Source organism: Solanum verrucosum, unplaced genomic scaffold, assembly GCF_900185275.1.
Source record: "Solanum verrucosum unplaced genomic scaffold, falcon-dt-bn FXZP01000238.1, whole genome shotgun sequence".
NCBI lineage: Eukaryota > Viridiplantae > Streptophyta > Magnoliopsida > Solanales > Solanaceae > Solanum > Solanum verrucosum.
In genome coordinates, this window is record NW_026020630.1 from 2635156 (window position 1) to 2649339 (window position 14184).

The window sequence follows — 14184 nt, forward strand, 5'->3', positions numbered from 1 at the left end:
ATTAATTTATAGTATTTGCTTAGCTCGAATATAATAAAATCGTAAAATGCTTCTTATCAAAATATTATTTATTTTCTTTTATTCAAGATCTTCTATTAAAAGTAGATAGACTTCAATCATTTACAATTAGGTGTGATAAAATGAAATCAAATCAAATGAAGAAAGAAACAGATTAGTACTTTAATTTGATGTTGAAAAAAATGGATCATTATGATTAAGAAAATCAAATCAAAATCAAATCGAGAAAAATCGAAATAAAAAAATCAATGTTAACTGTTTTGATCTTTATATTTAAATAATCAACATAAATAATTTAATTTAAAAAATAAAAAAATAAATAAAATTAACTAACATCTACTGTCAAAAAGCTAAGATTCTCAATTATTTTCATCTTTCAATATTTAAATATAAATAAGAAAATAGTGTTATAAGGCAATTTGGGCACAAAATAATTAAGGCAATTTGGACACTAATTAATTATTTTCTACGGGGTATGACATGGTAACATGGCTCACTGAAATTAGGGAGGGGTTTACTCTAGAAATTTGCGTACGTAAATTCAGATATAGTCAGGTTTTTAACGAGGGTATTTAATATAGGATAAAAAAATAGTTTTACAACACAAAAAGGAGTTATATTTGCCCTTGTACTTCCACAAATAGGTCATATTTGTCATTCGTTATACTTTTTCAACATATCTACTATTTTCATTCAATTTTAGATTCATATTTGCTCTTATACTCTTAAAGAGGTCATATTTATTCTTACGACATTAAATACTCATGTTTGTAATACATTTGTCCTTTTCTTCTAACTTAAGAGTCATATTTGTCGTGATACTCTAAAAAAAGGTCATATTAGAGTGTTTTCTCTCATCAATTAGCTCATTAAAAAAAAGTTTAGTGGACGTGGTATAATGATAATGCTATAGAGAATATTTTTAAAACTTTTTCAATAAATTAGACAAGTTCAATATATTAGTAAAGTAAAGAATAACAATTTTGCACTTATAAGTTAAATTTATCTTCTTAATTTAAATCCAATAATGATATTTGCATGATGTCGAAAAACTAAGAAGATCAAACCAAAATGCAGAAGGAATTGGATGTAGTACTAGAAAAATAAACGTGTTTAGAAAATGCCGCGGATACTAGTTAATCTCATTGAAATAATCAAATCGGCCTATGTACACTCCTCCTCGATGGTATTTTAGTGAGGCATGGTAGAACTCACCCCTAATTTTGTCTAAGTGAAGAAAACATTCGTTGAGAAACGTCTCAAAGATTATTATATTCAATAGTGGATATGAGAGTTATTTGCGAGTTCACGGAACTCAATAGCTTTTACTCAAATCTATATATGTATGAAGAAACTTCACGTAATTCTTGATTGTAAATCCAGTTATTGTACATTGACCTGAGATTGTTATCAAAACCCATAAATTTCAAATCTTATATTTTATTGTCAAATTCAAAAAGGTAATTAAGGAGTTGTTTATTCATTGATTAATTTAGCTCAAAACAATAATGTGATTGTTGCTCTTGTGACTTACTTCTAGCTAGTTTGTTACCATGTCGATAACATAACAAGCATGAACAAAGTCAAAATTTAGACGTGGTGTGTTCTGAATTGAAAGAGTAGATTTTTACTGTTGGTAGTTCCTTTCTTCAATAGTTTCATCACAACTTTTTACTCTAGCATTTCTTTCAAATCCGTTCAGAAAAACGATTTTCTTAATCCAAAGGTCTATCAGAAACATCTCCACCCTACAAAAGTAGGATAAGGTTTGTGTACATTGCATCCTCCCAACCGCGACTTGTAGGAGTACTATGTTAGGTATTATGTTGTTTGCCTTCCTCCAATGGTAGCGAAGTGTTAATCTTAAATGTTATTAATGGAGTTCCAATCTCTAGTCTAATTTGGTCCCTCTATGGCAATCCTCTATAGCAGTTTTGTTCTGCATTTTTCACTTTTGCCTTCAGAAATCTTTATCTTTCCAGACATTTGCTTGTAGCAAAAACTTGCCTTATTTTTCAGGTTACGAATCCATTTTATGGTCGATTACCTATATAGGCTATAGCTGCTAGCTTTAGGTAAATCTTACAGCTGAAAATTGTCAGTACATAGAAGTTAAACTCGTGAGAATAATAGTTTTATATGATCACTGAATGTTGGGTTTCTTACAGCTGAAATTATTGTTTTATAATTGAGAAATGATTTCGTAACAGTAAAGGAATTTGATGAATACGACGTCGTTTAAGTCCTTTACGTTTTCTTGATTCTTATTGTGTGGCCCTATTAATAAGTTCCTAAAAAAAAAAATAAAAAAAATAAATAAATAAATAAAAAATAAAAATATATATATATATATATATATATGAAAAAAGGGTGACATGGAATTCCTAGTGCCATTAATAAGTATTCTTAGGAACCAAAAAAATAGTAAAAATTATTTTGGTTATTTGTTAAAGAAAAAGAGGCAAGTATCTATCGAAAATTATATATATCATTCTCTTCAGATTTCACTTATAAATCACATTGGTATTTCACTGATATTATATTTGTTAAGGGAAAATAATTAATAGCATGCTTTATAATTTTTTGGAAAGTCATAAGTATTTATTCTTTTGAAGGGGAAAAATGATTAGTTTAGACTTTAGAGAGCTTGTGATCAAATTTTAAGAAAAATAAATAATTTATTATTATTTTAAAACTTTGACAAACACGAATTACTGCTATAATATTTAATTATTTATTATTATTAACATAAAAAGAAGGAATATAAAGTAAATCTATATTTTCTACCCAGAAGTCAACTTGTAATTTTATTTTATTTTATTTTATTTTCTTATACTTAACGTTAAAGTAAAATTTAATATTCCAAGTTGACATAACTTTTAGTAAGACTTAAGTTTTGGTTAACGATTAACTGCTAATTTGACTTTGGGATATATATATATATAAATATATAATAGTTTGATGAAATTAAAATCTGTTCATCTTTTAGTAAAACAAAATTATAATATCTCTTATTCAAGTTTCATTATTTCATAAAATAACTCTTTAATATTTTCCTGTTGCTTGTATGAGTACAGAGTAATTAGTGTTTAGTATTTGATAATTCGTAACTCAAAGTAAATATCAAATAGTGAACTCTTAAAATATTTAGTTTAGCAAATTAAACTCGGGTAAGGTAATCAAACTTTGATTTTGTAATTACGTATTGAAGAAAAAGATATGTTCATAATTTGTCCAACGGTACATGTTAGCTTTTAGAGAAATCATGTAAAGAAGTTAGATTACCTCCACTTTTAAATTTTGAGTTGTGGATTTATCGACATAGTCAATCAGATATTCAAATCATTTATTAATCTTACTCATATATATAATAAATAATTCATTATGATTGAATGGTGTTTAATATTCAATTCGTTATTTCAAATTTCAATATGATATGATAATCAAATCTTGGTACAACAAATCTCCATCTGATTCGATTTTTAATGATTTATATTGCATATGGCCATGTAACTATATATTTAAAGGTTTTTATTGGTGGTTCATAACTTCAATAAATTTGTGCATGTGATCGAGAATTGCTATTTACAAAATCTTGAATAAGTCGATGAATATAATATTAAGTAAAGATATGATTGATTTTTATTTTTATTATTTTATAAAGAAGAACAAAAATGTACCAATAATAATGAGGATAACAACAAGGTACAAGCATGGGAAGAATTGAAAAACAATTATTTTAGTGTGATATTTTCCTTTTCGATTTAACAGATCGATATTCAAAGCATTCTATAAAATTACTTTATAGTAATTGGTTAGCTCGAATATAATAAAATCATAAAATGCTTCTTATCAAAATATTATTTATTTTCTTTAATTCAAAATCTTCTATTAAAAGTAGATAGACTTCAATCATTTTAGATTAGGGGAGTTAAAAAGAAATCAAATCAAATGAAGAAAGAAATTGATTGGTACTTTGATTTGATGTTTAAAAAAAAATGGATCATTATGATTAAGAAAATCAAATCGAGAAAAATCGAAATAAAAAAATCAATGTTAACTGTTTTGATCTATATATTTAAAAAATCGACATAAATAATTTAATTTGAAAAATAAATAAATAAAATTAACTAACATCCACTGTCAAAAAGCTAAGATTCTCAATTATTTTCATCTTTCAATATTTAAATATAAATAAGAAAATAGTATTATAAGGCAATTTGGACACAAAATAATTGAGGCAATTTGGACACTTACATGGCTTACTGAAATTAGGGAGCACTTTACTCTAGAAATTTTCGGTGTAAGTTCAGACTTAGTCAGGTTTTTATTGAGTTTATTTAATAACAGAGAAAAAAAAATAGTTTTACAATATAGAAAAGAATCATATTTATTCTTATACTCCCATAAATATGTTATATTTGGCCTTTGTTATACTTTTTCAACATATTTGCTATTTTCATTTAATTTTAAAGTCATATTTGTTCTTATACTCTCAGAAAGGGTCATATTTACCCCTACGACGTTAAATGCTCGTGTCCTCAATACATTTATCCTTTTCTTTTCTTGTAACTTTAAGTCATATTTATCCTGATACTCTAAAAAAGGGTCATATTAATCACGACAACATTAATCCTCATGTTCCACCTTAATTTGTTATGTGATTTATGGGACATATTCTTTTCAATTAAATCTATTAGACCATTTATTGGGAAAAAAATACATTAACCCATGTATTAAATAAGTTATTAGCCCATTTATAAAATAAGTTACTAAATTAATTGGGGGAAAAAAATATGTCCTAGATAAATAAGTTGTTATTCCATTTGTTAAATATTTACTAAAAATATGTTCCGAAGGATCCACATATCCGTAAATCATATAAGAAAATTAAGGTAGAACATAAGAATTTAACGTCGAGTAACTAAAATCTTTTTTCTATGAGTATAAGAAAAAACATTGCTCTAAAGTTTTAAAAAAATGACAAATATATTAAGGACATAAGTATTTAATGTCTGGATAAGTGCCTTCATATATTAGTAAAGACTTTTTTTTTTTAACTTATAAGCTATATTTATCTTCTTAATTTAAATCCAATAATAGTATTTGCAGGACGTCGAAAAACTAAAAAGATCAAAGCAAAATGTAGAAGGAATTGGATGTAGTACTAGAAAAAATAAATGTTTTTAGAAAAGGAAAATGCAGTAGATACTAATTAATCTTGTTGAAATAATCAAATCAAATCGACCTATGTATACCCTGTCCTCAACACTACTTGGTGGTATTTTAGTGAGACATGGATAGAACTCACCCCTAATTTTGTCAAGTGAAGAAAACATATGTTGAGAAACGTTTAAAAGATAATTATATTCAACACACATAATACTTGATTGTAAATCCAGTTATTATATATAGACTTGAGATTGTTGTCCAAACCCATAAATATCAAATCCCGTATTTTATTGACAAATTCAAAAAGGTAATTAAGGAGTTTGTTTATTCATGATTAAATTAGCTAAAAACAATAATGTGATTGTGCTCTTGTGACTTACTTCTAGCTAGTTTGTTACCATGTCGATAACATTACAAGCATGAACAGAGTCAAAATTTAGACGTAGTGTGTTCTGAATTGAAAGATTAGATTTTGACTGTCGGTACTTTCTTTCTTCAATAGTTTCATCACAACTTTTTACACTAGCATTTCTTTCAAATCCGTTCAGAAAAACGATTTTCTTAAGCGCCAAGGGTCTATCAGAAACATCTCTACCCCACAAAGGTAGGGTACGGTTTACGTACACTTCACCCTCCCAACCCCGACTTGTGGAAGTACTATCAACTATGTTAGGTATTATGTTGTTGTTTGCCATCCTTCAATGGTAGCAAAGTGTTAATCTTAAATGTTATTAATGAAATTCCAGTTTCTAGTCTAATTTGGTCCCTCTATGGTAATCCTCTATAGCAGTTTTGTTCTGCATTTTCCACTTTAGCCTTCAGAAATCTTCATCTTTCCAGACATTTGCTTGTAGCAAAAACTTGCCTTATTTTTCAGGTTACGAATCCATTTTACGGTCGATTACCTATATAGGCTATAGCTGCTAGCTTTAGGTAAATCTTAAAGCTGAAAATTGTCGGTACATAGAAGTTAAACTCGTGAGAATAATAGTTTTATGATCACTGAATGTTGGGAAGAGGGTTGGGTTTCTCTTTGACACCAACTAAACAGGTAATCTGTTTTCTGATAGAACCAAGTCACCAACACATATTGGCTCAGGGACATTCTCAGGTAGACAGTTTCTAGAGGCATAAAAGTCTCGAATGGTAATGAACAGAGGTTTCTCCTCGAGTCAGATGAATATTAACACTCTCGAGTACAAAAGCAGAAGGGAGCTTGAATACAAAACTCACCAGTCGAGCAAGGACGACAGCCAGCCACAGTGACCTAATGATGCCAAGTAGGGGAATGTGCAATAGTTAACTTACTTTCTCTCGGTTGCTTCAATGCCTATGATAAGCCCTCACTTCAAAGATGTAACACAAATAATGACTGTCTTCACCGCCGTGAGGTCAACAAGTTAGGCAGAGGCAGGCTCGAAGCAGACAGTATTCAATAGCGTGCATAGCAAAGATAAAAGGCATTTAAAGGCAAACAAGATACATACTAGCAGAATAATCAGTTTAAGAGATGAACGAGAGGAGTTCATCACACACACTTTTGAGATTAAAATTTGTGTATTTTACATGTGTGTTAGTATCTAATACATGCAAAACATGTGAATTATCAGAACCAAAAAAGGAAAAAAGATAAATACTACTTGGTGTATAAAAAGAGAACACATTCAAGGGGGCATCAAACAACTGTCCCGATATAGTTAAGACTACTTGGCTGCTTGTTCTAAGATTGGAATTTTATTCCAAGTATCTTCCGGTCCAGTAATTTGCAATGGAGGCAACGAGAAAGCACTAACCGTTGAGCTCTTGCTCCGAATCTCTTTTAAAGCTCGTAAAGCAGATATGGTGCTCTTCATGTATAAGCTTTCGATATACTCAATCTCTGTCAGCTCCTTTGGGGCTCTAAGTAGACCATCATTTTTGTTGTTGCCGCTAGTTGAAGTTTCATTTCCATCGGCTTCCGCGGTAATACATGAGGTGTCAATGATGGGGAATAGGCGGTCGATCAAATTCTCACATTCCTTTACAAGCTTGTATAGCAAATCAGTGGTGAAGAAAGGCTGCTGCAAGACCCTCTGAATGAAGGGCAAGCGAAGAAGAGCACCAGTCCTTTTATCATATTTCTTGAGTATCTTCACGAGCCCTATAAGCAAAAACAGGAATAGATCAGAATGGCTCATCACCGGAAGCAGATCCAGGATTTAAACTTGATAGGTTCAACCTTTTAAGATTTTTAGCACTGAACTTGCACTTTTTATGGGTACAGGTTCAATATTTGTTGAGAGTTTAGTTGGTTTTCACATATATACTTCGGATGAACCCGTTGCCTAAGAGCTACATCCGCCACTGCTCATGAGACAATACAGGTGACTTATATCCTATCTCAATTTGTTCCTGCACCATTTCTAGCTTTGCAGACACCGAAATCTCAGTGCACACCAATCAGACAATGAGTGTAGATGCAAATATATAGCACATGCCCGAGTATCAACTCTTGCACATTTACAAAGACTTCTCACAGGTACCCTTAAAATTCTGAGGTACAATTAATTTCATACATCCAAAGAAAGATTGGATTTACCAGTATAGTTGAGGGCACTATAATTTTCCAGCAAAACCATCTCCCCGTGGAAGTCTACTATCTCCCTGCGAATCTTTAGAATCTCATCATTACGATCTTTTGCCTTTGCCACTCTGTCTTGCAACTCCTGTTACCAATTTACGAAACATGTCAAATACAGGATCAAAATCTAACAAGACCTTGCATAATCATTTTTTATTTATCGAGAGGTAATGATTGTTTTCTTCTTCTTGGAAACAACTAGATGCATAACCAATAATTAGTGTGAACTACATCTAGTACCAATGATTTCTTTGTATCCCAGCACAACTATGGCATCAAGATTCTGCTTCTAATCAAATTATAGGATCTTTGGGTCACAAAATGAAATAAGTTAGAATGAGATTGTACTTATTATGCACTATGGCATGTCTACATTCAAATCATGGATGCAGATAAAAACTTCTGTTTAGCCCTGTTATTACAAATTCATACTCAAAAGCGCAAACCTGAAAAATAACTAGCAAATACCTAGCACAATAGATGATGCTTGTATAAAGCATATACACACAATTCGGCAAGAACAGGGGACCTCTTCACTAAGAGAATATAGGATTGGCAATAGGGTGGGGCGGGTGAAGTCTTGCCCTACAACAAACTCAACCCACCATGCCTTGCCCAGTTAAGAGCTTGTTTTGCCCCGCCCCACCCTATCCTGCCCCAGTTGTCATCCCTATGAGAATTGTTATATTTTCATTGAACTTCATGGAATCTTATTCAATTATGTGGGTGTCTAGAGGTTCCCATGTATATATTAAAAAGATTACTACACTTGACTGTGAACCCATTTATCATTGTACATCAACTTGAGGTCATCCTAATGGGATTTCACTGGGTATGTTGTTGTTGTTGTAACATGAGGTCATCCTAGTGGAATTTCACTGGGTCTGTTGTTGTTGTTGTTGTAACTTTAGGTCATCCTAGAAAGTCATGAACTTCAGATTTTGGATCCGACTTTGTAAGCACTAAGCATACTTCTACATCAATCCAACAAAGCCAGCATCTTTTCACTACTCTGCCTCTATTCACAGGAGGAATTACATAATTGATTCGTGGGATTCTTTTCCTTTATGTTTGTTCTTTAATTACACAATTAGTATTATATGCATTCCTGCATCACTGTGTTTGGTTCTAATTAGTACAGTGTCAAAAGCAAATTATTCCATTACTTTATTTTCTTCCTTCAGCATACAGCTGGAGTAATACACTAGAAATCAATATTATAGGTATCTCTTAGCTAGAATTTTGTCGTTGAAACATTTCAAGTTCCAAAAACTGGATGTTTACTCGCACGTAAAATGAATGTCCAAACACAACTTCAAGTTTCAAAATCCATAACATCAAAAATCTATGACCAAACGGGAGCTTAATGTCTGTTAAACAACAAAACATAAGAAAATACATATCAACAAGTTTCACAAATGAGCTGTAGCCTGTATATCACCAAAATCGAAACAACAATGCATTAATCAGAGAAAAATCAGCTTCCAGAAGTTTCCAGACAGAGACAAATCCAGAATTTAAAGGCAAATACATCATTTAATTTATTTTTTTCAAATATCCTCCTCTGCTTCAAGCTTAATTAGCCCAAAAAAAATATTTTTAGGAATGTTCATGCAAGTATAACCAAACAATTTGGAATTTAAACAAGGTTTACGACGAGAACTGTATTTTCCTAATTTTTTTCTAAAATCCTAAAAAAAAAAAAACTCACAAGGCACCAGAATTTGATTGTTTTTTACCTTTAATCGAATGATATATTCTTCTTCTTTCTCAACGAAGAACGAATTGAATTTCTCAAGCTCATCTTCCAACAAATTCACAAACTCAACTTCCGCATCAGTCATCGGTTCCTTCTCCGGCACCTTATCAAAACCTCCGGCAGCCATTTTCATCCTCTTAGAAGCCCTAACATCGTCTCCATCACCGGAACTCAGCGATCTCTTCGGTTCAATCAACTTCAACTTTTTCTTCAAATCCTTGTATGATAAAAACTTGTCTCTCCATTCCGGTAACGTTTCTTCGATTTGATTGCTCAAACTTTTTCCGAACTTCATAACTCCGATGAAGAAATTCACACACAGAAAATGTGAAGTGTACAAATTTTAGAGAAGAAATGAGAGAAAAATGAAGGAATTGAAAGGTTGATATAATGGTAAAATTAAGTGTGTGGAGTGAAGAAAAAGTGAGAGAATATGAAGAGTGAGCTGGGGGTATAATTGGGAATATTCTCTTCTTGTGCTCTTTTCACTATTTATTTTAAATTTATTATAGTATGCTAAATTCATCATTTAAAAAAAATAAATTATATCGAGTTAATAATAAAAACATATTTAAGTATTTTGATTTTTAATTTTCATATTTAAACTTTTAGTTGTTGTGAGTTTACTATCTGAAATATTATCATTGTTCATATAAGAAAATTGAACAATTGATAAGTTAAGATGCGTTTTTAATAAATAGTTGATGATAATATAGATAGGAAACTCACACACATAATAGATCAAATTTGAAACTTAAAAAATTGAGATGATTTAAGCGTGTTTTTGACCGTTTTGTCTTTTATATATAATCAATTTGGTGCGATCACATTATAATTTTTTATTTTGAAAATTTCTTGTTTGTTAATCTTATTTTAGGATAAAATTTATCTAAATATTATATTTATTGAAATAATAGAAGAAATGATATGTAATAATTATCCAAATAAGCCGTTTGTTATTAGCCTTTTTTTAATATTTTTTTTGTTAACTTATCTAGTCATAAAAGGCCAATGTTATATTTTATTTTATCAATATAAATATATTATTGAGCAATTAAAAGAATCAAATATAACTCTTGATATATCTATTAGTAAAAAAATAGAATATTTTTGGCCCTTTTAATATAAAGGTGAAATGTGTGGAGTAAGGAAATTGGACAGAGAATATTATGAGTGAAAGTGGAAGGTGAGAGTGAGGATCAATACGGATCTCGTGATGGAGTTGAAATTTTTTATTTGTGATTAAAAAATTTAAATTCGAATCTCGAATATAGAAGCATGTCTTGTTAGAAGCGTATTCGCTGGAGAATGAATCTTGAAATGTATAAATTCAAACTAATCAAACTTTAGTATAAGCTAACGTCGAATAAAAAAATTGAAAAATGGCGTGGGGTTTGGGGGGGGGGGGGTTAAAGGGGTATAGTTGGGAATATTCTTTTATGGTGCCATTTTATTTTTAAAAAAATATCTATAAGAGGATATCTTTGGGTTTATGCTTTATTCCTTTTTGTTTTAACAAGTAGGCTGTTGGTGGGGCCCTTTTGATTTGGGCAACCGTGACGTGGCGGTTAGTTAATAGTTGAAGCTGGTGAGCTATATAGCTTATCATACTCTGTCTTATATAGTCCTATCCATTTCAATTATTAAAAAAATGAAAAATAATTTAAAATTCACCATGTTTTTTATTTAAATAAGTTACTGCGAGTTGAGAATGTATCGGAAATAGTAGAAGTAAGATATATATATATATATATATATATATATATATATCTCAAATCCATTTATAAAATTTCACTGGATATATTGTTGTTATTATTTAAAGATAAAAATATAAATATTTCCTCGAATTATCATAAATAGTATGCATATACCCTCCGTCAATATTTTGGGATATTGATGTCTCTGTCGTAAAAAATCTAGAACATATATACCCTTTATACTAATAGTGTGATGGTTTGTTCGAATTCTACTGCAATATATTAAACTTCAAGTCTCATACGATAGTGAACGTTTGAGGTGTGATTATTTTAATCTAAATATAATAATAACTAAAAAAGCATGGCTCAAATTAAAAGCAGCTGCTGAAGCCGAGCCGATTAAATATCCTCCACAAATTTATTTTGTAATTAAGAAGAATGGTATAATTCCAAAGCTTGAGGAATATGCGTATAGCTTTTATTAAAAAAAAAATCCACAAAAGGACAAATAAAAAAATTCAACAATAGACCAAATTTTCTATTTTAAAGGGTAAAATTAGAATTCTACGTAACAATTAATTTTTGCATTAAATTTTTTTCAGTATATTATTGCTTTGACTAATTCAAATTCAAGCAGTAGTAAGTATATATAAGGAGGAAACATTCTCTAATAAGATTTTATTCATATTCAATATTTGAACTTGGACTTTTTGATTAAAAATAATGAAACAATTCTATTTATCTTATCATAATAATTGTGATTTGTTTTTTCATTAGTTATTAATTGATGTTATTGACTATTCTTCTTTGACATTGTGGCAATTCCCAAGAAAAGATAGGATTCGTATCTAGTTAGAGTATATGCTTAAAAAAAGAAGCATAATTCATTGTTTTGGTACTATTATAAAATTCTCCCCTTTAATAAAGGTTATATATATTCTTTTTTTGGTTCAATTACTAGTTGTACCACGAATATTTATGATGTAATTAATAATGAAAAAATTATTATCCAAATATTTTTTAATGGTCTTCAAGGTATGTCATTCATAATAGTCGATAATTTTGTCTGGTTAGAATAATTAATCATCACTAGAAGAAAACTTGCTATTCTGATCGAATAATTAGAAATTTCTTCTCCTCATAGAGATTGATGGCTTATTTCCTTAATATTGAATGGATTATTACATATGAATTACTTGTTTTTTTGTATTGTCAATTAAATATTGTATTATTTTATGTTAACTACTATATAGTGCCACAAGGGCCAAGGCCCACAACCAAACGACCCTTCAAATTCAATTATCAAATGAGATGCAGTTTTTTTAGTATATGTTGACTCATGCTAGAGACACTAAATACTTTGTTTGACTCTTATGAATGTGATCCTGATCAATGGTCGCGTTGGAGTGGTATATAATTACTTTATTATATTTAATTAATGATTCTGCGTTGAGTTTTATGTATGAAATTACCTTTGATAGGAAGTATTTTGTTTTTAAAGTGAGATTTTTTATTACGAAATTGAATTAATTGAGCTCTAAAACGAATAGCACACCCATGAAAAAAAACACTTATGAATGTGACTTAAAAAATGTCACTAGATCATAAAAACATATATAGAGCTATCTCTAGACAGATACATTTTATAGAACTAAATATACAAAAACTTGGATTGTTGTATTAATGCAGTATTTCTATGCTTCAACATCATCAAACTTGATAAGTTAAGACAACAAAAAACAAAAAGAAAGGGGTGGGTGGGGTTGGGGTGAGGGTGGGGGGATAGACAATCATATTGATGTTAAAAGGGCATGATCTTGTAAATTGTAGTAATGATATTTAACTAGTTAAGTGAGGATTAATTAACTCCACTCAAATGATAACTAAGACTAACTTAAAATCTTTTCAAAAAATAAATCATCATGAATTCCAAAAGCTTATAAATACTTCCTCTTTTTCAACTTATGCGATATAGATTGAATTAACAAGAAATTTAAGAAAAAAATTGAATGTTTTTGAAGTTTTTAAATTATATCATAATATTTGTATGGCTATATGACTTTTGAAATATGTGATCTTGAACCTATCATATTATTTGCATGAAGTAAAATAAGAAATATAAAGTCAATTATTTCTTAATTTAAAAATTATGTCATTCTTTTTTTAAAGAACTACAAAAATGTCGTGTAAATTGTGATGTGACTACTCGAGTCAAGTCAACTACTGAATCGCCTTTGTTATGAACCAAGTCCAGCCCAATGTAGATACTAATGTCATACAAGTTGTTATTGGGCTGACAAGAGTTATTGGGTCGAGAACGAGCAATAGGGCCAGGTTAATTTGGGATTCGGATTGAGTAGTGGGCATGAAACGTTCCATCAAAAAGGGTAGTGATATGTGATTTAGGGATTATGCAAATGCAAGTTGTTGAGAAAAATGTCTAGTCCTCTCATCCCCTTTCTTTGAGTCAATGTTTCTCATCTCCCTTCTAAGTTATCTTCTACAATAATTTTGTTTGTTAGTTCCATTTTCCGTTGTAACTTCGAGTATAGTAATTATAATATTTGAATGTTTTTATTATGAAATTGAAGTTGTTACACCTTATTAAAATTTGTATTTTTTTTTTAAAAAAAATCTTGTAACACCATATCTATGAAAAAAACAAGTTGGATTAGATTAATGAAATTCTATGCTTTATCCATTTGTCATGTTCTCTAAAGATCCTCATGGAACTTTCTTTAAAATATAACGTGCATAAGTTTAATAGGATGAGAATTAAATAGTGATGGAAAATAAAAGAAGCCACAAAGCATATTCTTTGATATAATCTTAATTAATTCCCTTTGTTTCTATTTTTTTTTTGTTTGATAAAAAATTGTGAGCTTTACCCCCACTAGAGAAAACCAAGAAATAAGCCA

The 14184-nt window shown here is 29.8% G+C and overlaps 1 protein-coding gene across 1 annotated transcript; it reads right to left on the reverse strand.

Moving 5' to 3' along the window:
- Positions 1–6685: 6685 nt before the first annotated feature.
- LOC125811758 (SPX domain-containing protein 1-like) lies at positions 6686–9972 on the reverse strand. The gene is made up of 3 exons (XM_049491296.1): positions 9550–9972; positions 7769–7895; positions 6686–7330 (listed from the first exon to the last, which is right to left on the reverse strand). Exons 1-3 carry the CDS (start codon positions 9862–9864, stop codon positions 6894–6896), a joined length of 879 nt encoding a protein of 292 aa, XP_049347253.1. The 5' UTR covers positions 9865–9972; the 3' UTR covers positions 6686–6893.
- Between the last annotated feature and the right edge of the window lie 4212 nt (positions 9973–14184).